This window comes from Ptychodera flava, chromosome 2, assembly GCF_041260155.1.
Source record: "Ptychodera flava strain L36383 chromosome 2, AS_Pfla_20210202, whole genome shotgun sequence".
NCBI lineage: Eukaryota > Metazoa > Hemichordata > Enteropneusta > Ptychoderidae > Ptychodera > Ptychodera flava.
The window spans coordinates 36,877,812-36,901,532 of NC_091929.1; the positions used below are offsets into that span (position 1 = coordinate 36,877,812).

The window sequence follows — 23,721 nt, forward strand, 5'->3', positions numbered from 1 at the left end:
ACTTTCTGCATTGAATCCCTAAACTGTAATTTAATGCCAAGTATTTAGCATATCGACACAACCTATATGAGTGTAATCTCCATTGTTTATGTTGAAAATTGTATTCAAGTCCGGACTAGAATTCATTTGTAAACAATAAGAAATGATCACTACACACATACAAGCTGTGTTGACAAAAAGAATACTCGAAATTTAAGCATAACAAACGGATTAGGGTCAGACACGGTAGTTGATATGCAGAAGCAGAATACTGAAAAACTTGCCACAAGCTACAGCTTATGTGCCTTTAACGTCAACGTAACAAAGATTAAGAGTTGCAAGACGTCTTTATCGTGCTTTTGAGCGAAGTATACACACATCTTCAATATAATTGCCCGCAGTCTAACACCGCTATTTTATTTTTCATCCGAGACAATTGTTCACCAAAATGCGTGAACTACGACTTTCGATTATCTTTTTGTCGAAAAACTTGGCAACCTACACTTTGAATTCTTTTATGCTCACTGTGTCCATGCTGAAATCGACGAATTCTCTAATTAAGTTACGCCTTTACAGACCTGTACGAAGATATGTGGGTGTTTTGATACACAAGAAGGACAACAATCCATATTGTTTTAAAGAGAGACAGTCGTCGGAAATGCGCTAAAAGGTCGTATGGGACCCACACGACCAATGTAAACACTGTATCCAAGGTAAGATGGTGATTGATCAAAGTTAAAACATGTCTGTCATTATCTACATCGTATAATATAAATGTTGCAGCTATGATGATGAGGTGCATCTAGATATCGTGCACGAAATACATTGTTTGTAAACAAGAAACTCGCACAGGCGCAGTTCCGACGACTGTTTGCCTTTACCACTCTTGAGATGAGAGACCGAATAAAAATGAAGGTAAAGGTTTACTCCTTATTTTAAAATATCGAAAATATCTTGTTGAAGTCTGACGACTTTTGCAAACAGTTGGCAAGTGTATTCACAATTGCTAACGACAAGAGCACTGATATTGTTCTTTGCAGATGAACACTGATTTCACTACAGCACGGTGGTGTGGAGCTAAAATGCGGTTTACTTCGTCTTCAAAAATGGTTTTTTATATTAGTTTCTATAAAAAATAGAGTCATTAACAGTTTCCTGCATCACAACTAAATTTGGTTGCCATAGTTATATGTTCTAGTAACTACATGTAAGGTATTACTGTAGGATAAGGAAACAATATTCATACGGATAGTGATAGAGAATCAATTTAAAACCGATTGTAACATAAGAATAGTTAAAGTCTCGTTCAGAGACAATCTGTCAATTTGTTTTCATTATTTTTGACTTATGATGTGTGGAAGTCTCGTTTTCAGCTAAGCTAAGTGACCTCGTTTTCGACCAGTCCAGCTGACATGTCTTCTGGGACTGAGGAACTTAATGACGGCGACTGAACCTGATCCTGGTTTACATTCACATCCGGGTCAGTGGCTTTTTCCATTGGCTGTCCAAGCGCAATTTGTGGTTGTTGGTGTGGTTCAAGACGGCCCTGTGGTTGTTCATGCTCTGCTTTATTAGGCACATGTTGGTGTTGTTGCTGCGGCAGCTGCTGTCCAGTGTTTGATGGCTGGCTGCTGGTTGCACTACCTGCTGCGCTTGATGCTGCAACTGCTGAGGCTGTGGCTGCAACACTCGCTGGCGTTGTTGCTGTGGTAACTGCTGCCCCTGATGTTGTTGAATGATGGCTTCAGGTTTATAACCTGATGCTGCAGCAGCTGGGTTGTAACTGTTGCATTTGTCGGCGTTGCTGTGGCTGATGCTTTAGGCTCCAGTTGGATACCTGGTTGCTGCTGAGATATGACGACTGATTGCGTGGCGGACCTGGTAACCTTGCGGTACTTGCAGCTGATCTGTTTGAAAGAATTTCAGATTCATGAGAAGACAGTATCAATGTTGGTTGCAATGCTTTATGGATTGTTTACCACGGACAATAGAAATGAATTTATATTTACTTCCCATATACAATTTTGGTGACCTATGACAATCTACTATTGCTGACGTTTTTAATAGCCACGCTTTCACACTCTGTGTTAGCCCTAACGAGCACAAACCGAGGTCAATTATAATTTTGACCTGTGCAGAGATGAAACTTGATACTTCATTTTTTGGATAATGTAATTGCACTATACTGCTGATTGTAATTATCGGCAACCAGACATGAGCATACAAGGTGGGTCTCATAGAAGGGTACAGGGGTATCGCCAACACGGAGAACTTACTTGGATATTGTGGTACAACCTGAACTCCAGAGGGCGCAACATACTCTCCTGATTCGTTTTGGATCATCACGGCCATCGGAAAGCCTTGGCTGGCTCCTTCGGAGGTCCTTACGCAAAGTGTATCTTTGAAGAGAGACCAAAGGAAAAAAACTGTAAGTGTTGATATAAAGGCTTCCTGAACTGATACAGAAATCTTTAGCATTTTACCACAAATTCTCATAACTTGTTATCTACTGTCAAAGTACTTGTGTCTTTCACTTTGTGAATGGATAATGGTTACCCCTGAATATGGGAAATTATGGGTTAATTTAGGATAAGTACACAATCCGAACGTTTATATACTCTTGTATTAAACTGAACATCTATCAATTTGTAAGATGCACTATCAAAACTCTCAGTTCAAACCAGTACCAGAAGCAGAACATCATAGAGATCCCCGGGGGTAACTCCCACAGATGGCTATACGGGGAGGGTCCGCGCGAAAGGGGTCGGTTTTTTTGCACTGTTTGGTATCAGAAAGGGTATACTTTTCACGAGGTGTTGGTATGAGAAAGGGTCCGGTTTTAAACGCAAACTGACATTTGTTAAAAAATCATGCTGTCAACACTGCTGGAAACCCATGTATCTACATCCCAGATCTACCGTCAAAATTTTCGATCTGTCGGTTGGACTGTTGGTACCCCTGGTACGCAAGGCGAGTGAGTCGTATCTGTATACGTACAGATTAAGAACAGTCCGACTGTTCTTAGACTGATTAGATTATTATATTGTAAGGTATCAGAAAGGGTAGGTTTTTTTGCTCAAAACTGGTATCACAACAGTTTGTGTTTCCATGTTCGTGACGAGCCCCCCCCCCCCCGTACTATTAGCCATGGAGTTACCCCCCCCCCCCCGGTAGAGATCCATCGCCGGGAAAGTAGATTTAGACATGCAGAGCAGAATGATATGTGAAACAAAAACTGTCAGAAGAAACCAATAGTGCGAGCCTTGTAATCAGACTCTACATTTTACGCAATCATCAGATGAAATGATGATTCCTAGTTGAAATTACGACTAATTTTGAACTTTCATAGGAGACTGCTTAACATTTTCTGTTGATGTATGTGAAGAATTTCTCCATTGCAATACCATATATGCACTCGATAACGTACCATTGACGCTGAAGGCTTTTGATTACAGCAGTATGCTGAACAGCAGAAAGCAGACTGAACGGACTGCAAACGGCAACTCTGCCATCCTGAAAAATGAAGGGAAAAACTTAGCGTCAAAACCCAAATCACAGCACAGATATGGGAACGCACATTGTTAAACTAAGTTTTGTATTACAACAATGTTACAGGTGCAAAAAATATTAATCATTGATTCATTCAAGTTATACATTCATCCATCCATTCATCCATCCATCCATTCATCCATCCATCCATTCATCCATCCATCTATACATCCCTCCATCTATCCATCCATCCATCCATCCTTCCATTCATCCATCCATCCATGTCTTTCTTCATTCGTTCGCCCTCTCCTTTCTGAATTTGTATTTGCATGCAGTGGAAATAGACACACTAATTCTAAACTCACATAGTTTGTGTTACAGGCGTAAACATGTCGGTAATGGAGCCCGTCGAGATACCGGAAGTAGCACTTGTATTCATTAAACTGGGGCGACATGTTCAATCCGCAAGCAGTGCCTGTCGGTGTTGCCGAGATGACAGACAGAACCATGGTGGCAATTATCTGTTTAGTTACAGATAAGCTTATAAACATTTTATTCACCGATATAAAGTAGTCGTCAAAACGCATATACCACCAGTTACGATGTGCTGATAATGACGATTGCAGGAAAAAATGTGACAGTGGGAATGAAACAACGTGTTTTCTTCGCCAACAAAACAAAACAAAACACATTTTGGCTCCATGGTCTTTCCTTTATCGCGTTTATTACTTCAGACGGCGGCCAGGTCAACTATTTGGGTCACGTGTCTTACCACTGCAAGCTTCGTGGACTACATGGGAAATGCATCGCCGTGCAGACTGTCACTTTAAGTTCGGTTCAAATTCAATATTTTCTACGTAAGGCATACACCTTGTTTTTCCTGTTGCATTCAAGAACCTGACTGCCAGAGGGGCATACTTTCTGTACTAAATGGGGCAAACTTGACAAGCTATCACAAAAACTATGACTATGCGACCAATTTGCCGCCAACAATATTATGAAAGCTTACCGTTGCATTGGTCCTTTTCAAAGATGCCGCTACCCCGCACGATCCTGCAAATGCAAACTATCGAAAAAATAGTGGAAACGCATTTCTAAATAATTGTTTCTTTAACTATTTTAATAGGCGTCGAAGCGTCTGCGAAGCGTCTATGTGTTCTTCAACAATAAGATGGTTATTCCTTCCAGATCGATACTAGATGGTTTTGCTTGTCTGAATTGGTGTGTTTTCTGTTCGTCGGAAGTGGGGTTCTTGGTAGTTGCTACCATGGAGGTACCTCTGTGATACGTCCATGTTGTTACATACCATTACACCACACCATATACTGGTTCCAGATTCGTACAGATAGCATCTGAAAAAGATGGTGTAATACCCAGTGCCACATAAATGACACCGAATATGATCTGGAAGATTCCAAAGACCATGGTCGCCCGTGAAGCAAAGCCTGGGCGTTTCCCCGTTCCACTGGCGTTCCCTCGGGTTCGTCCCTGTACAGCCTGGGTTGGCTGGCTGGCATAGTATTGCTGCTGCTGTTGCAACGGTCGTTGTTGTTGCTGTTGTACTTGCATGCTGAAGCGAAAAATCAGACGGAAGCAAGTTTTATGACTTGTCAATTAAATTGTAATAGAATGAAATGTACGATGAATGAAGTCATCTCAGATCATATCCCTGGGAAAATGTATTCATAAAACAATGATGACTTATCGCTTTTGAGTACCCACAATGCATCGCTTTGGCTGTATCAAACATCGTGTACTCACTCAAAACAACAAAAGCATACTGATTTTGTGTTGCAAAACGGTTTGTTTTGTAAGGTTGACACAAATTTGCACTGCCAAAAAATGTCTCGTCTATTGTTCAATCATCGGCGACAAACATGTAGTGCAGGATGTAACCTGCCATAGTGTACTATGAGTAACATACCCTACGGCTAAAAAGTTCTATGAGTAACGAACGCTTTGTGAACCCTAGTGTGCACTCCATCGTGGAACCGGTCAAAGAACTATTGGTGAACTTTGTTGTTTCCATAGTTATTCCGCTTCCTAGAATTGAAATAAAGTCACCAACTCCCAGAGTAAAGGGCGTGTCCTTCAGACAGGTTTCTCAACACTAGTCACAGACTGTGTGACGCCGACTTTTAATACCAGGTCGTACGCGTGGCACGATATAAAGTAACAGGCATGGAAAAGGCGTATCTTGTGACAGGAGGCTGTCAGTAGAAAAAATCAGGCTACATACACTTGAAAGATTTTTCGCCAAAATTTTATTATGTAATTGCTCCTCTGAATGAAAGCATTCGTCTTGCTTGTAGCGGATAGCCTTCAAATTCGGTGACATTTAAGATAATTATTTATTTATAATGAAGGGTTTTACTCTTTTGTAAATGCGCGATGAAATTGATTGTACTGATGAAAACATAATAAACGCGCTGCCATTCAACTTGGTACAGTATCCCCCAATATGCTACACCGTAAAGGAATCAAACGTCGAAAGAGGAAAATAAACATCATCATCGCAGAATTACAGGTTCTACTTTGCACTCTTATTTTCTTTCTTTACAAATGTAACTGACTCAAAGCCATCAAGTGTATGTGGCGACTTTCAATGACAATCATAAAGGCCGATCGACTACCATATTCAGTGATGCTGTTCTAAGACTTGGATGTCTGTAAAAACTGACCATTTTTCTCCTATACATATAGAAACCCAGCAGTCCATAGCAAAACCACGTCGACAAACAAAATTTAATGTGTACGGTTTTATAGGTAGTCTACATACATATCAGTAATAAGTCGACTGTTGCAATGTTGGATTATATATGCAAACGCTTCCTTAATCTAAAAGATTTTCACATTTTTTATCATTTATGGGCGTTCTTGACGAGATGCAACAAAAACCATATCCCCATCTTTTTTACTCCTGTTCTCTTTCGAAGGACAAAGTTCAGGGCCTTATGCAAATTATCGTGAAATGTTCGCGACGTCGTCATACTACAGGTGATCTAGAACAACCATTATTAACTCTGGGAATACTCACCTTTACTTATAACAAACAGCGCCTTGACAAACACCTCTGGTCAGTATATTGTAATCACTTCTGTAGATTCGTGTAAACTAGATTTGAAGCAAGTTATCTAGGTAAATTCCAGGCCACTGGTACAAACTCTTTGCCTGACGGATACTGGTGTGGCTGCCAATATGGCCGTCAATGATGATGTCATTTTGAGTCTGCCTGACGTCATCGTTACCCCTGCACTCTGTACACCAGCTCACAGTTGTGTTATGCCATACATAGTTGTCTTCAGTGTTTTGCGACGTCACCTATATCCTGCCTTCACTGAGAGTTAATTAAATAGATTTGTCATTAAAAAGGGTACCCGTTCGAAGCATAACAAGAGAGATAGCCACAGCTCATCATTTAAAACCACAATAGGTGCGAATGTGTAATAAACCGATCTCAAAATACCCTGTTTTCCTAGTTTTCTTTAAATTAGACCCATTAAAGACTGAAAAAGTGTATAACACTGTCATAAGTGTCAAAAGTGGTATGTAAATTAAACGTTTACACATCATTTTAGATTTCACGCCATTTTCAAAAACTAATCATGAGAAAATACAGATTACAACAACAAAATGTTGGTCATCGTCTGCTGTGCAGTCAAGTAAATGGCATCATGCTTGTTTCTTTTATGATCACTTTGTGTACGTGCAGGACATACTGCATTTTTGTACTTTTCCGAGCAGGCGCCACTTTAGAGTGCGGCACCCGTTTATTATTTTAAAAACGCGTAGGCATGATCCAAATCAACGAGCAGTGATACTTCTATACATGTTCTTCAGTTAGTACACTTACACAAAACAATTTTTTTTAATAAAATCATGAAAATGATACGTAAAAATCGCAGCTATTGGGTTTAAACTGACCAACCATCCATGTTTCATAATCAGTGTCAGTCAGACTTTTTCCCGTGATTGTGAGAAATCGTATTGGGCTTAAGGTAGAACGCACCTCGGGGACAGACATTCGGACTCTCAAACTTTTACAATTCTCTTCTGATATACTACATGTGGGGGTTCATTTTAAAGCTCTTGGTGAAAGAAAACTTTTCACCGGCTTAGTTTTTCGAAATTCGAAAATTTTTATTTTTCTCCATAGAGTTAACACAGGGATGGCAGCCATTTTGAATTTCTAATATCGGTAAATCTTGGGTAATTTGTTTCTCTAGTACAAAAATTTGCACGGTGACCCCCTATTTTTATTCTTGATTTTGAAAGAGAATGATTGAAAGATCCCTTGAGGAAAGTTGGAGCAAAAGTTTAAGTCTTTCACTTTCGAGGTGCATATTAGATTAACAAAGCAACCAAGGTATGTTTCACAATGCGGTACACATATTCATAAATCAAAAATCATGAGCTTCTGTAAACAAAAGAGGTAGAAAGTTTGACAAAGTTAGATTTCCGTTAAATGACAAGGGGTACGTCGCGGAAAATGTGTCTAACTATACTCAACTTTAGCGTGAAACCCATACAACACAGGAAGATTTGAAAAATAGAACCGTGAAAGCATTGTAGCCAGCTTCTAATGACAGCTATTAACGCCTAAAGATAATCGACAGAATTGGCTGTATAGCGGATGACCAGTCGACCTCTGAACTAACAGGTCAAGTTAGCTAATTCAAGGTGGCTATTAGCTGCAAATAGTCTGCTGTGGATATGATCACAATAGATATCATCAGAATAGCTAGAGTATGTCAGCTGTTGTTTGCTCCCCAGGTAGTCGAGTGGTATTAAATAAAGTCCAGTAACCTGGGGTAATAATAATTGTAAAGCGACTTGAGCACAATTTGTGTGCGCTATATAAGAGCCCATTATTATTATTACAGAGTATAAGCAATCCACAAAGCTGTCCTTGCTATTAGCCACCTATTCAGCAATTCAATACTGCCACATCGTACTTCAAGAAAAACTACTTGTTGAAGTTTTTTCAATGTTTTCAATTTTTCAGTTCAACTGTGCTTACTTCGATTTTAAGTAGACTAAATGTTGGTATGAAATCGAAGAAAGAAATTCCGCGATGACAAAATAAAGACCAAGGCATACTTAGTTTTCAAATCTCATACCCAAATTTTTCAACATATCAGTAAAAATATTGTGCGCCCAACGTGGGGCTCGAACCCACGACCCTGAGATTAAGAGTCTCATGCTCTACCGACTGAGCTAGCCGGGCAGCTGTTCTGCAGAGTGAGGGCGCCATATTAATCAATCGTCAACGACCATACTGTAGCGGGTGTCTTACAAGCAGTTTGAAATGTATAAAGTAAATACTACAATGTGAACTGATGATGAAGAATGTAGTATACGCCACGATATCCGAGTATTCATACTTTATGCATATCATGTCATCTTCCCCGAAAAAGCACTTTCACTTTCAAATGATTATATTTTTGTTGATTTAAAGTTCTGGGGATTAGCCCGAAATGGCCGAGAAAATTTTGCAGGATTTGTAATCATCAGTTACAGTATAGACCCTTTTTGTTCTTTGGTCATCAAAATTAAAAAGGTGTTGTTTGTCAAGTTAAAGGGACAATGACAGTCCTCTTTGGTAACATTTTCTTTGTTCTATTAGAGAACATAAGCACTGGTGCATTTCTTTTTAAAAAGCATTGTTGCAAACACAACGCAACCTTGTAAAATTTCGTACTTCATTTTGTGCGAATGAAGTGCACCTTGACACTCTGACATGATACACTGAGGAGCGGAACAAAAGACTCTCTCTCACTGCATGAAAACCCAATAATTCAGATAAATTCACATTAATGAGTTGCCTGTATTATAGTATAATACACGTGAATTCACATGAATCCACATGAATACAGGCTTGCTGAATACAAAAATGGATTCTTGACTGTATTCATCTGTATATGCACTCTTCAGCTAAAATACAAGCAATAATCCATGTTAATACAGTAAGTATTATAGGGTTTTTATGCAGTGTCTCTATTTACAAAACACATTAACGCAGTATCTAATAGGAGAACATGAGTAAAGAAAACGCACTGCCTCGTCCAAGTCACTCATGTCGAAATATTGACTCTAGTCGGTTATACAATACAGAGGAACTCGTCGAAACCAGTACAGTATCAAAGTGAGGAACATTGCACAATGATTTTTAAAGCTGCACGGCATAATTTTGTAATGCTTTGATATAATGTCATATTGACAAAGAAGTCGAATGAAAATCGACATTCAGTATATTTGTAAACAAACACTCGTATTGACATGCACAGATTAGACCCTGGAAGATTTAAAGGTGTTTATACTCAGGAAGTATTTTTAACAAATCCGACATAGTGTTAAAGCATAGTAGATCCAATGTCATCAAGTTCGTGACGGGGACAGAGACTGTTTCGATGCTGATTTTCATGATCACGTGAACGTTTTAAAGTATTTAACGGAGCATCATCGTAACAATATATATTCAGTCGTGAAATGTAAACGGGAATTTCTCTGACTGAGAACTCCCGCGGATTCAACTTGCAGTTTGCCGGTGATATAGTATGGTTATTTTCATCTAATCACTATTTTTCGTCATCAATCACTGGTACACAATATACTTATACTATCAAAGGGTTGACCGTGACGCCGAGGCTGCAATAATCTCTAGCGTTGTGTATTTAACATTGCTTATTAATAATGGCGTCCCTGGGAAGTGTAATACAAATAAACCAATATCGACAAATACTCATAATTCAATATATTTTTACTTTTAGCGCCACATGCTCAAATGTAGTTTTTTTACAAAACGGGTGAAAGAAAAAAGAGACCTTTACGGTAAGCATTTAGAGAGTTTTAGGGAATTCGTTACATGAGAGAATTTATTAAGCGTGAAAAGACGAAACTGTACTAAACAGGTATTAATTTTCGTAACCACCAAATGTGAAACAAATCATTCATGTTGCTTTGTATTCCTGGTTATCCATCCTACTGTCTCATGTATCTAAGATTATTATTGAAGGATTTTTTCTCGTAATGATCAAAACTGTCGAGTTTGAGGTATTATTCAATATCCGTACACAACTTATGCATCAAAACATTGTATCGCCCCACATGAGGCTCGAACCTCGCTCCCTACCGACTGAGCTAGCCGGACTGTAGGCCTTTTCAGAATAATCTATATTTATTTTATCAACACACAGAACAAAGTATAAACGGTATTGGAATAGTGGTTGAACCTGACGTCATTCCACCGAACAACAACAGCCGACCTTAGACCCCACGACAACAGGTGTTGAAGTGATCAGTTCGTAAAAAACCTCATTGGTCACTAAAGAGGTCTAAGATTGTGAGATAATTTACGCTAAATCCCGAGTTTATGCATAGACCCATGGTTTATGGTCACGCAAGGCGATGGCAGTTACAATAAACTCCGGACCCTTTGTGTTCACGTTTGCACAGCTTGATACTGAGAACACTGGGCATTCTGTAGAGGTCGAGATAAGCAGCTACACATTTTGCTATGCTAAAGTACTACCATCAGCTCTACGAGTTAAGATAAATTTTGACAGTCAGTGAAACAAAAATTTGCGATGCATTTGAAGGATATTCATAGTGAGATACGCTAAACTTGCCACGTGTAAGTTAGATCAGTGTTAACATAGGATATCAATGCAAGAAACAACCCTTCTCAGCATTAGTTGCTAAACATTGTCGACTGACGACATCATAAGCTTCCTTTCGTCGGCTTATATCAGATGCCGGATATGCTGCGTTATTGGCTACTATCTGACAAAATATATAATATCACTCAACTTTTTTATAAAGAGTTTATAAAGAGTTTTATAAATAGAATGGATGGTAGCCTCTAACATCATTGATTTTATTTGCCATTATCCTACAAAACAGCAACATATGGGTGATGTACCAACATACTCTGTCTTATTAGACTCTAACACATTTACAGAACTGGGACCCTACTGTAGATTTTATTCGATAGTAACCACTAAAGGCAACACGTTGGCGCGCTCCATCTGCCACCGTCCCTCCCTCCTAGTATTACACTATTACTCAGACACAGTAATATCGGCTACATCGGCATGCCATACATCAGTCACATTTCTGTCGTCTGGTATTACACTCTAACTTAAGAATAAAATAACATGCCGTGCGCGTATTTCTCCTTCCTTTTAAAATTTCTAATATTTGATTCCGACTGAGAAAGTTGATGATGTTATCGGATAAGGCAATACAGAGTTCCAACGCCGCTGTATACTCTTTGTGATAGCAGTTTACCGTCTAACTGTTCAAAACACTTTGAGTTGTGCATTTTATCTTTGCATCTTGATAGAACGTCACGACATTGAAGAAATGAGAATGGATGTCACTCTTGTTCGGGTTGGTATCACACTTCAAGCATCACTCAATGAAATCAGAAGGGAAATGCTCTTTCTATGGCGGTTTATTGGGTTAAGAAATGACATCCGATAACAACAAGATCAAGAACAGCAAAAGACATATGCGGCATCATCATATTTTAGACGACTACTTTTTATAATGCATTTACCTGCAAACGACATTTTCATCTGCAGCCTTTAGAGATGTGAAGATATGGGTCTAGATATCTTGATTGTAATATGAGTGAATAATCGCAATTATACCTATCCGTAATTTATAACACTATATGTCAAAATTCGTAATACACTAGTTATAAACATAGACACAAAACAGCACAGAACAGACATTTATTATTTTAATGTATGTAGTATATTTTAATGGCTTATTCGTGACGTTTTTCCAGTCCGTACCCTTGAAGTTATCATAAGTGCACTTACCTTAACGGGGCATACGAACAAATGGGTTTTCTAGGGTTATTTGTTATTAGATAGATAGATACTATGTATGTATGTAGGTAGGTAGGTAGATAGGTAGATAGATAGATAGATAGATAGATAGATAGATAGATAGATAGATAGATAGATAGATAGATAGAGAGATAGAGAGATAGATAATGAAATAAACCATGTATGCTGACCTAAGAAGAGAATTGAATTCTTATCCAAATAAAGTATGAAAAGCTTCCACTGAAAAATTTCTATACAGATCAATAAACAGCTGATCTGTATCTGTGTATTTCAACAGAAACGAGTCAGCATAGCTGCTTTCAGTCGTGTAGATGTATAGAAGTGTCTTTCTGGTGTTATACTTGACAGGTCTCAGAAATATAAGTACAGTTATTACATGAACGGCAAATTGAAAATCTTGGACAAGAAGACGAGTGGCAATGTAAGACCTGTACAAAATTTCACGACCGAGAGCAGTCACACACATCATCCACAAACACGACGACAGAGCCGGATCCAAGCAATTCAAGATCCTGACAGATGATGAGCTGTACATGCATGAGTCATTCCCTAAATAAATATGATTTAGTATTTTTGGTTTTCAATAATTGCATACCGTTTATCTGGCAATTGAGGGTATTATGAACACGATTGCAACTATTTTAAATGTTAAATTGATTGCTTTTCGGATGAAAAGTCTGTAACCAATTTTGCATTCCATCGTTGATATATGAATGTCTTTTGCTACATGTAAAACATCACAATTTCTGCACCTATTTACTTAAAGCGATCTATAGAATAATAAATATCAAAATACAATTTTTTAAAAATTGTTTCAATCGTGTCTATGAATAAAGCTTGTGTATGTCTACGAGTACTTTTTCGTGGTGGTGTAACCATTGTAATGGGGGAAGGAAACAAATTCTATTTCTCATTAGAATGTTAATTTTGCTCAAAATAGCACATTTACATTCAAAACACCCCTCGTTATAGTTTCTCGAAATATACTGGTTGGCGTGTCTGTCCTTGTTCCATGCATAAAAATCTGCAGTTATTTCAGACAGAAAGATGGTTGGACGCTGTATTCATGCAGCGATATGACCAAAGGTAAAATATAGTTCTTTTTTATCGAATACTCAAACAAGTTCTATCGCGTCAGAAACTTTGCGCCTGGTGGTGAATTGCTTGAGAAAATAATCTAGGTTTTAATGTTCGCCAATGAATTGCACAGCAACAGAGCTGGGTATGAAAACAAGTTGTTTGTTTGTTGTTTCGTTGTTTGTAACTCCGTAGAGGGCGTCAGGTTTGATCAAATGCCCGTTATCAAATGACAGCACGCATTTCCTCAATACAACGCTTAAGTACTAAGAAGCTCATAGTTTACGCATAGTGTGCTGTAAACATTTGCGCAGTTGGACGCGTTTTTTGCAGATTATTTCAACCAGACGAGCCATGGACATCAAAGACAAGGTAGCTTTGGTCACAGGAGCCGCAGTTTCTCGCAGCATTGGACTTGCTGTCGTCGAAAAACTGTTAGAGAAAGGCGCCAAGGTAAGTCTATAGCTATTGTACCTGAAGAGGTTATGACCTGACTGATATATATGCCACGTATTTTTAACTCAAAAGGAGCTAAAGCTTGTCCACTGCCCATGGTTTCAGGGGAGTATAGACTCAGTACCTGTTATACTGAACTTTAAAATTGACGAAATATTTTAGTTAATGGGAACCTGTTAGAGTTTATGGGACTCAATTTATCCTTTCGATCGACTCATATGTGTACAGACACGCTTCGTACTGACCACACATATCGGTGTTGTTAACGCTGAGTTTCGGTGAGTTTCTCGGTTCAAAGAATTTGCATTATAGTGGACTACTCATAAACATGATGACAGAATTGTGAAAGAAGGCCCCGTCATGGCCATCAGAGTCGTCCTTCAGAGTTGTCAAGGGACTTTTCACGAGGTGCACGAGTAGTGTAACCTTGTTTTAATATCGGTTTGCTGCACGTACGCCTCGGTTGTAGCGCCAGACGAGACCCGACCTTATAGGGTCACTGCCCCCCGCGGCAGTTGACATAATTGGGTCGTTAGGTTTGACGTTGCAGGCCAATACGAGACATATTTGCATTAATTCCTGCTTTTGTTTGTACTGACTGCGCCATTTTAATATCCATTACACAAGTTGATGCGGTCCATCTGAACAGCACATAGCTCTTTACCTTGACCGTATTTGCGACAACAGGTGGTAAAGTTGCGACGAGTTCCTAGCCAAAGCAACGGCCGGTTTTCTGAAAATACTATCATATGATCTGATATTGCTTGTCATACAGTCAAACCTACTGTCGTATATCTCTTCTTCATGATGAATTACATCGTGTTTCGACAACGTTGACTAGGCGTTTTATCAGGATCAAAATGTTATCAAAATTTGCCTGTAAAACACATAACAAATAAACTAGTACAACCTATGACCCTTGCTCTAAGCGTTGGCAAATCTGAGTACAGAACGCACGGATTTCACAACCGACTTTTCACAGGCGGCTGAAACAAGAAACTGCGGAACTATAGGTCCAGTCAAGCATGTATTCATGACTAGTTTAACGGATGATCATCGCCGGGGGCAGATTTTTTATATGGTTTCCAACCTCTTTTGTCATGATGAACGTTCTAACAAGTGCGTATAAATCAAGTACTGAGACAATGTCAAATATAACGATTAGGGCAGATCCCTGTCACCACCAAAATGTAAGGTCTCGCATGCACCACATCAGAAGATTTGACCTCTGTGCGGACCGAATATATTACAGGCTGGGTCTAGATATTGCCGACTTATGTAGCCGGTCGATGATATATTGCACTCTCATAGGACACCACGATTGACACAGGTCAGACTCAACTACTGTGACTATTTTGCTTCGGGTTTATATAAAGTTATGTTGATCGGTGATTTAGAACGATCATGCTGATTCGGAGAACATTGTGTTCAAAATTTGGAAAAGGTTCACATTTTCTAAAAAAAATAATATCCATATACAGTGATTGATTGTTTTAAAACGATAGCTTCTATCAGAGCTGTTCAAGAGTATTTGATTAAATTGATGATAAGACTTTAGGTCAGATAGGGTCAAAGTTTGTCACTTGATATGCCACCTTCAGCTAATACCATCATAAGCACTCAAACGAGAGTGCAGTCTGTCTATATTAATTTTTATGTTTGGCACTACTGTAAATATATATATATATATATATATATATATAATTAATATATATATATATATATATATATATATATATATATATATATATATATATATATATATATATATATATGTATCATGTATGTATGTATGTATGTATGTATGTATGTATGTATGTATGTATGTATGTATGTATGTATGTATGTATGTATGTATGTATGTATGTATGCGTGCGTGCGTGCGTGCGTGCGTGCGTGCGTGCGTGCGTGTGTGTGTATGTATGTATGTATGTATGTATGTATGTATGTATGTATGTATGTATGTATGTATGTATGTATGTATGTATGTATGTATGTATGTATGTATGTATGTATGTGTGTGTGTGTGTATGTATGTATGTATGTATGTATGTATGTATGTATGTCTGTGTGTGTATGTATGTATGTATGTATGTATGTATGTATGTATGTATGTATGTATGTATGTATGTATGTATGTATGTGTGTGTGTATGTATGTATGTATGTATGTATGTATGTATGTATGTATGTATGTATGTATGTATGTATGTATGTATGTATGTATGTATGTATGTATGTATGTATGTATGTGTTTGGGCATGTGTTGTCATACAGATACGATCTATATACTCTGATATACTTAGACTTGTACACGTATTTCTTAACTTTTACAACTGATCTAGGGTGTCTCTGTGATAGATATCAACTCTGAGAAGGGTGAAGAGACAGTTGAAGAATTAAATAAGAAATACGGAAAAGATAAGGTGATATTCATCGACTGCGACGTGGGTTCCAAGTCACAATTAGAAGGTATGAATGTAGTCCATGACGAAATGAAAGTCACTGGACATTCAATGACCTAAACACTTTCGATTACTCGGTACTTGCGGTGTGTTATTTTTAGATTACTTTTTATGTAACGAGGCACATTCTGACGACCAGATCAGTGAGAGTATGGTGAAAACAAATAGCTAATAAAATTGTAAGCGACACTGTAGCTACTTTTAAAAATGTATTCACACATAGATACATACATACATATATACATGGATATACATACATACATACATAGATACATATATACATACATAGATACATATATACATACATAGATACATACATACATACATACATACATACATACATACATACATACATACATACATACATACATACATACATACATACATACATACATACATACATACATACATACATACATACATACATACATACATACATACATACATACATACATACATACATACATACATACATACATACATACATACATACACACACACATATACATACATACATACATACATACATACATACATACATACATACACACACACATATACATATATACATACATACATACATACATACATACATACATACATACATACATACATACATACATACATACATACATACATACATACATACATACATACATACATACATACATACATACATACATGCATACATGCATGCATACATACATACATACATACATACATACATACATACATACATACATACATACATACATACATACATACATACATACATACATACAAAAACTAACTGACTGTGTGTCTGATTCATAGCTGCCTATAAGAAGACGAAAGATACATTTGGTCAGATTGATATTGTAAGTAACAATGCTGGTATCGTCAATGAACAAGAATATGAAAAAATGATCGGCGTCAACTTGGTGAGTTAAAATGCTATATATTCCTTCCCTGCGCATATCTTGGTCGAATTTCGCAATTTTTTTATTCGAGGCATGTGAATTGCCTATAATAGGATTTTATTGTACCTAAAGGTATTGCACGGCCAATATGCAAATCAAAAAGTTACATCAGTACAGAAATTCGAGCCACAATGACAATTGCCCTATTTGACAAGAAGTCCACTTTACACCTATTACAACGCACTCTTGTGCATTTTCGTTCATACCGGCCATTGTTCAATAGAGACCAGCCCTCTCGGACTGTGTATAGGATAAGGTATGGCCGTAGCTCAGCTGCAGAGGTAGTGGGCAGGTCAAAGGTCATAGAAAGTTCTGAAAAATAATATTTTAAAATTCTTCTCAAACTTGATATGGCTTAAAACATCGATATAGGTACAATGTAATAATCTGTCCATACGGTCTACAGAATTTTGATTGATCAATTTTTACACAAATTAGGTCAAATTTAAGGTTAAAATCCAAGATGGCCGCAAGAGAAAGGGTCTTAATATTATTGATGTGGACTGTGACACGAAGGGGGGGAGGGAACTTGTTTCGCATTAAAATTGGGGAGGGTAACGTTTTTCGTATCAACTCTTTTGAAGGGTCACTAATTTAAGCGCAGCGTCATTTTGAAAAAATATCAGCCCTCTTTCCCTTCAATTTCTCCTCCTTCCCTTACCCACATTATGAGCGCTGTCGTAACAGGACAATGGGAGTGAGTGACGAGAGTAATACAGCGAATTTGCCTTCCTCTTTGCTGTTTTTCGGATTTATTTCATTCTACATATGTCTGTTTGTTATGAAGTTATTTTTCAGTTTCTTTATTTCTTCAATTTGCTATTTCGCCATTTCACCGTTTCACGATTTCGTCTATTATAATTAACTGAAACATCGCCACCTTTATTGAATATGATGGCAACATGCAGACTGGCCAACTACAGTCGCTTTGCTTTTCTTGGCAGTAGTTACTGGCTGTGGGCCAACACTATCACTCCACGGTCCAGGAAACAACCTAACCCTTACACGAGAGTCTGCTGAAGTTTATTCCTTCAACTTACCCTGTTTTGATATTATATGCCCACAGATTTGAAGCAAGTCTAGGCAATTACATGTTAATCACCCACTAGATCACAATACCCGGTTAAACAGCTATGGCAGGTCGCTAAGATTATCCATAATATATCTTGCCTTTAGGATTAATATGTATCTTTGCTGACAAAGTTTAGGTGATATAGATTATTAATAGATGAAAAATAATTTATATTTATATTGTTTATATAAGCTTGGGCAAACACCGAAACCATAAATGGCCGTGTGATCAAAATTTATGTCAAGCAGACATATTTGGATTTGCAATTCGTAAGGTTTTATGGCAAAATTGTGTGAATAATTAACTGTAGTACGATGCATTTTTCTCGCAACTTCCTCTCTTTTGGCTATATTTACCCTCAAATGCACATAAATACAATCGCAGGTGAACATGTACACAAGTTTCATAAAACCTGATACAGAAATGCGTCTTTCTTCGTCTCTACCATAGACCCTCGAGTAAATGTCCGTCCGTTTATTAAAGCGAGTCGGGTAAAAATATAATGTGTTTCTTGAAAAACTATTTGTTTAATGGTGAATTTAACATCTGCTGTCCTCTCTTACCAGGGTGGCGTCGTTCACAGTACACTTCTCGCTGTTGAGTTCATGGGAACGAAAAACGGCGGTAATGGGGGCGTTGTCATAAACACAGCCTCGTTCGCAGGTAAAGCAGTGTGGATTTCAAATTAAGTTAAAATTTCCATTCATTTTCTTTTGGTTGTTGGTCAGTTCATTACTTAAATGAGAAAAAAACTCAGTCAGTATACGGTGTATTTGTTCACAGACTCAGCAGTGTGTTATTCGATCGACGTTATCTACAAAACGTACTGACTATTTTCTTCACCAATCGAGGTGACAGGTGGATCGATATTTTGACGGAGTTTTGTAACTCATAGCGCCACCATTATGGTTATTTTTGTATCTTAGGTATATTCCCGAACAACTTGCTTCCCGTGTACGCGGCAACGAAACACGGCGTTGTTGGTTATACGCGGAGTGTGGCGGTAAGTCATGCATATGCTGCAAAAACCAAAGAAATAAAAGCAAACATTAATGACGATGTGTTCAAGTTTAACGGAATAAATTTTTTGAAGAGACCGCACCCTGACTTCATCTTTTTCCACTGCTTGAAAAATGCGCCCTCGACTCCTAACATTTTAGAACTATGAAGGGCAAGCAGCCCCCTATATTTTAGTGATCCGATCGATATGTCTACTTGTTTGGGAAAATGGATACGTTACGGGGGGGGGGGGGGGGGGGGGGCTGCACCCAACACAGCGTATTTTGCTCCAAAATCACATTTTTGTAAATATTCATTCAATTTTAACTAATTTGTTAACCCAAGATTGGATTCACCTTTTAGCGTGTCAAGCAGTCGTAAGTTGCGTGATAAAGAAGTGTTAATTTATGCAAATTACTCGATTTCCCAGCTTCTCTTTTCTCCAAATTTCAATATTTCCAAAGAAATAGATCCACTCAGGCAGTGTCAAATTTTCTGAAATTTTCACATTATGTCCTTGAAATGCTATATAATAAAACGACTATTTTGGTTGGCGATTAAGTTCTTACATTTTGAATAAGAATCATTTTAATTTTGCTAATCATGTTTTTAATCACTTTTTTGAGTGTCAATCTTTCAACCCTTGCCATTTTAGAATGAGGATAGATAATGCAAAATAAAATGGTAGTTTTTTCTACATATACTCTTCTTTCACTAGTGAAATATTACATTTCAGAAAATAGTGTCAAGTTGTTGACTTACATTAATTTTTATCATTAATACCAAAATTGAGGTTTTTTACCCGAAATACACACCCACTTCATTCTTCGAGTAAACTGTTGCTACCGTAAAAACTTTAGATTCTCTGCTTTTTGAAAATATGTAGTATGAAGGCTTTCCTTGTCATCTAAGATGAGAAATATTCTTTTACAAAAAACTGTTGGCATAATGCAGCTTCACCATAAATACTCCTATGAAGGAAAGAATGAGCAAAAGTGATGCCCTCAAGGATAAGAAACAATTATCTTCAAGCTGTTTGTAACGAATGACAAGGTAAGAAATTTACCGATTGACGAGTCGAAAAGATTTATATGTACAACTTATATTCTCTTTGAATACACTTTCTCAATCCACAGAATGAACCAAGAGTGCTTGAAAATGACGTAAGAGTTGCGGCGATCTGTCCGGGAATGGTCAATACGGCCACTGCGCTGAAAACTTACCCGTCAGAGGCAAACCGTTATGTCAAGGAGCTGAAGGAAGACATGGAAAGAGCGCCCGCTATTGAGTAAGGAGAGAGAGAGAGAGAGAGAGAGAGAGAGAGAGAGAGAGAGAGAGAGAGACTGGCAATTATGATGAGTCTGAGTAAATATGTGAGCTCTTCATGGAAATCGGTCAATTTGGATCAAGATCGGTCATTTCCGAAAATAGAGTTCTGCACTGCAATGAATAAAAACCGAACACGACATGTGGCCTTTCATTTTCATGTCTTTAAACCTGTTTTTCAGGCCTGAAGTTGTTGGTGACTCAGTTGTGAAGATGATCGAAGACCCTAACTACAGTGGCACTGCTAGTCTGATAGGGGGCGGTGTTCCTTTGACAACTGTCGAAATCCCATTCATCGATCCCGTGTGACGAATTCTTTGACATATCAATTTCTTGTTATACATGATGGCGATTTCTTTTATCGAAATGAAAATGTAGGCTACACTTAACAAGTATATTTTTCTCGATTTCAAATGAGATAGACACTAAAATTTTGCGATGCTGAATATATGAAAACGATACAGACACACAGACAGTGGCATACGCCGACGTTTTGAACGTGTGAAACATGTACGTATGCATTTTACCAGTTCAGCAGTTTGAACGAACTCTCACAACCAAAGTTACTTTGATTGGAGTGACGAGACTGTATCATTGTACCTTTCATTCTAAGTAAAAATGGAAGACCACTTTGTGAACTTTAGACCTACTGTACTTTGTCATTTCATCAGTTTTTTATACATTTTGATCTCTTAAAGATATTATGAAACTATGAACAATCATGAAGTAATGTAAAAAAATAATGGGTTGGATTTATAGGGAATAAAATTACTAGATGCTTCACAACGATACAAATTTCTAGTCTGCTACTTTTTCTCTTTTTGTCAAGTTGAAATCCACCAACAGATATTTACATCATACTTTAAGGCTTCATTAACAAATGTTGGGTGGGGCTGGAAAAAAATCGCGATTGAAATCATATTTTTGAGACCCCTCCATACCCTCAAAAAATTAAAATCATCATCCTAAATGATCAAAAGTTTTCAAGTCAAATATTTTTCAAATTGTGAAATTGTGATGATATTTTTGTTCAATTCATACAAATGCCTTCTTGTTCCACTCCCTACTGTCCAGTATTCAGCTTGCCAACACAGCCTGTGTATGTGTACCTTGCATTTGTATCATTGACAAATGGCTGTCAGTCTGGACTCTAATTCAATTATCACCAATATTTGTATATACAGGCTTCGTCAACAGAATATGTTTCAGCATGCTATAGGGAGACAGAAAGAAAGTGTATTTGATACATTGCATACAAATATTAAAATATTATCAAGAGTGCAGTGGCAGCTTTTGTCCCACTTACACAGTCTTCTTGATTTTCTTATGAAAATTCGATGGCACTCATACTATTTTAGATTTAAAAAAAAATAAAAGTAATGAAATGCAATAAAATGGTGGCATAAAAACGTTATTCATTTTTCATTGAATTACCTACCAAAGTATAGAATCTGATATTGTAAAGAATATGAAACCAATATATTTTTGAACCCCCCCCCCCTATATGTGTAGAGTAAAACCTTCAAGTCGACCCCCCTCTACTACACCTAGAATGTTCACATCTCCCCATCTGATTAAAATCAGATGTAGAGTACGGCGACGTCTACTTACTTACGCAGTATTAAGAGACGACAGCAAGAAAATACCGCGTACGTAAACATCGCCGTACTCTACATCTGATTTTAATCAGATTGACATCTCCCAGAAATATCTCAGAAAAGATACATTGATACTGGTTATTAAACTCAACACTATATTTCAGACGTCGCAACAACGTGTTGACAGAGCTCAGTGCAGACACGTCGGAAGTCTCATTCAGAATCCCACATGCCCTGCGAAAACCCAACGAAGTGTAGGGCGTCGCCAGCGGCGGTACTAAAAGTATTTGCAATGCAGAAGTATAAGTTTGCCGATATAAAAAAATCCAAATCGGGCAAAGTAGAAGCGGCGATTCCGATGGACAAACTGTTTTTTCTTTCTGACCTAAATTTAAGCTATTCTGAGGTCTTGTCAGTCACAGGTGGTTCTGGAGTCCACCATCCGAGTTGCATTTGGCCACTAAAAATAGAGTTTAGCGAGGGTATCTACTCACTCCTGGACCACTCACTCCTGGACCAGCCATATTTCACGACACCCATACCACTATACCAGCATCTTTTGTTCACACATACAACAAGTTAGAACTCAGCAAATGTCTGATTTGCGTTATTTATATCTGGTATGACTGACAGCAGAAATAGACTACAAACTCAACAGGAGAGTGAATTACATGTAATGACAGTCAATATGGAAGGCCCGTCGTTACTGTCCTTATTCATCATGAAATGTCTGCTTTGGCAAGTAAATTTTAATCCCCGTATAAAAGTTAAATTAGCACAATGTCAAATGTTTGTATGTACATACAACCGCGGCAAAGCAAGTGCATAGATAACTGATTGTAATACAAACAGAAACTACAATAGCAACAAGTACATGGAAACCTTAAAGTATAGAAGCGGCATCTTATTTTACTGATAAAGAGCTAATAAACCACGGGGTGCTTGGCTTAGATATGAGAAGTCTCCTTGCCAAACGTAAATATAAGAAATCAACTTGGCATGGACTTCCTGAAGACAGTACCATTTAACGCCACCCTGCTGAGATTTCTTACTGACAGCGACAAAGTATAGATAAACAAGGCGAAGTTAAACTACATATTAATTACTATTAGTGTTTGTATTACAATCAGTTACCTATGCACTTGCTCTGCCGCGGTTGTATGAGGGAAGTTAGAGTGCCGCGATACCAAAACTCTGTGTTTGCTTCTTGGCTGCTGTAATGTCTACAGTTCGTTGATATACCACTAGTACTAGTACTACTTGAATGTTGCAACTGTACAGGCTGCACAAACTACTTACTATTTCTCTATCATACAGATCTTGCATCAGAACATACATCATATACGGATTTCCTTGCATTATCGCCAGTATGTTAAACTGCAATCTCTGAGCTCTCTCACATCATCTCACGAAATTAGATTTCAGAATCACTAAGCGCAATCAG

At 37.9% G+C, this 23,721-nt stretch overlaps 1 protein-coding gene, 1 long non-coding RNA gene and 1 other non-coding gene across 3 annotated transcripts; 1 reads left to right on the forward strand and 2 right to left on the reverse strand.

Annotated features, from left to right (window-relative positions):
* Positions 1 to 4,011: 4,011 nt before the first annotated feature.
* Positions 4,012 to 6,689, reverse strand: LOC139120085 (uncharacterized). Its single transcript, XR_011549036.1, has 3 exons — positions 6,506 to 6,689; positions 4,775 to 5,038; positions 4,012 to 4,534 (listed from the first exon to the last, which is right to left on the reverse strand). It is a non-coding gene; the product is annotated as an uncharacterized lncRNA (long non-coding RNA).
* Positions 6,690 to 8,622: 1,933 nt separating this feature from the next.
* Trnak-cuu (transfer RNA lysine (anticodon CUU)) lies at positions 8,623 to 8,695 on the reverse strand. The gene has a single exon. It is a non-coding gene; the product is annotated as a tRNA-Lys (tRNA).
* Positions 8,696 to 13,606: 4,911 nt separating this feature from the next.
* LOC139120089 (15-hydroxyprostaglandin dehydrogenase [NAD(+)]-like) lies at positions 13,607 to 21,474 on the forward strand. The gene is made up of 7 exons (XM_070684174.1): positions 13,607 to 13,856; positions 16,204 to 16,330; positions 17,137 to 17,243; positions 18,921 to 19,017; positions 19,281 to 19,357; positions 20,490 to 20,641; positions 20,862 to 21,474. The coding sequence occupies exons 1-7, from the start codon at positions 13,758 to 13,760 to the stop codon at positions 20,986 to 20,988; spliced, it is 786 nt and encodes a 261-aa protein (XP_070540275.1). The 5' UTR covers positions 13,607 to 13,757; the 3' UTR covers positions 20,989 to 21,474.
* The last annotated feature ends 2,247 nt before the right edge of the window (positions 21,475 to 23,721 follow it).

Bases quoted from the DNA above. Each gene is read 5' to 3' on its own strand.
- LOC139120089 (XM_070684174.1), top strand. From the start codon at position 13,758: ATGGACATCAAAGACAAGGTAGCTTTGGTCACAGGAGCCGCAGTTTCT. The intron at 16,331-17,136 runs GTATGAATGTAG...TCTGATTCATAG, and splicing joins TTCCAAGTCACAATTAGAAG to CTGCCTATAAGAAGACGAAA. The intron at 17,244-18,920 runs GTGAGTTAAAAT...CTCTCTTACCAG, and splicing joins AAATGATCGGCGTCAACTTG to GGTGGCGTCGTTCACAGTAC.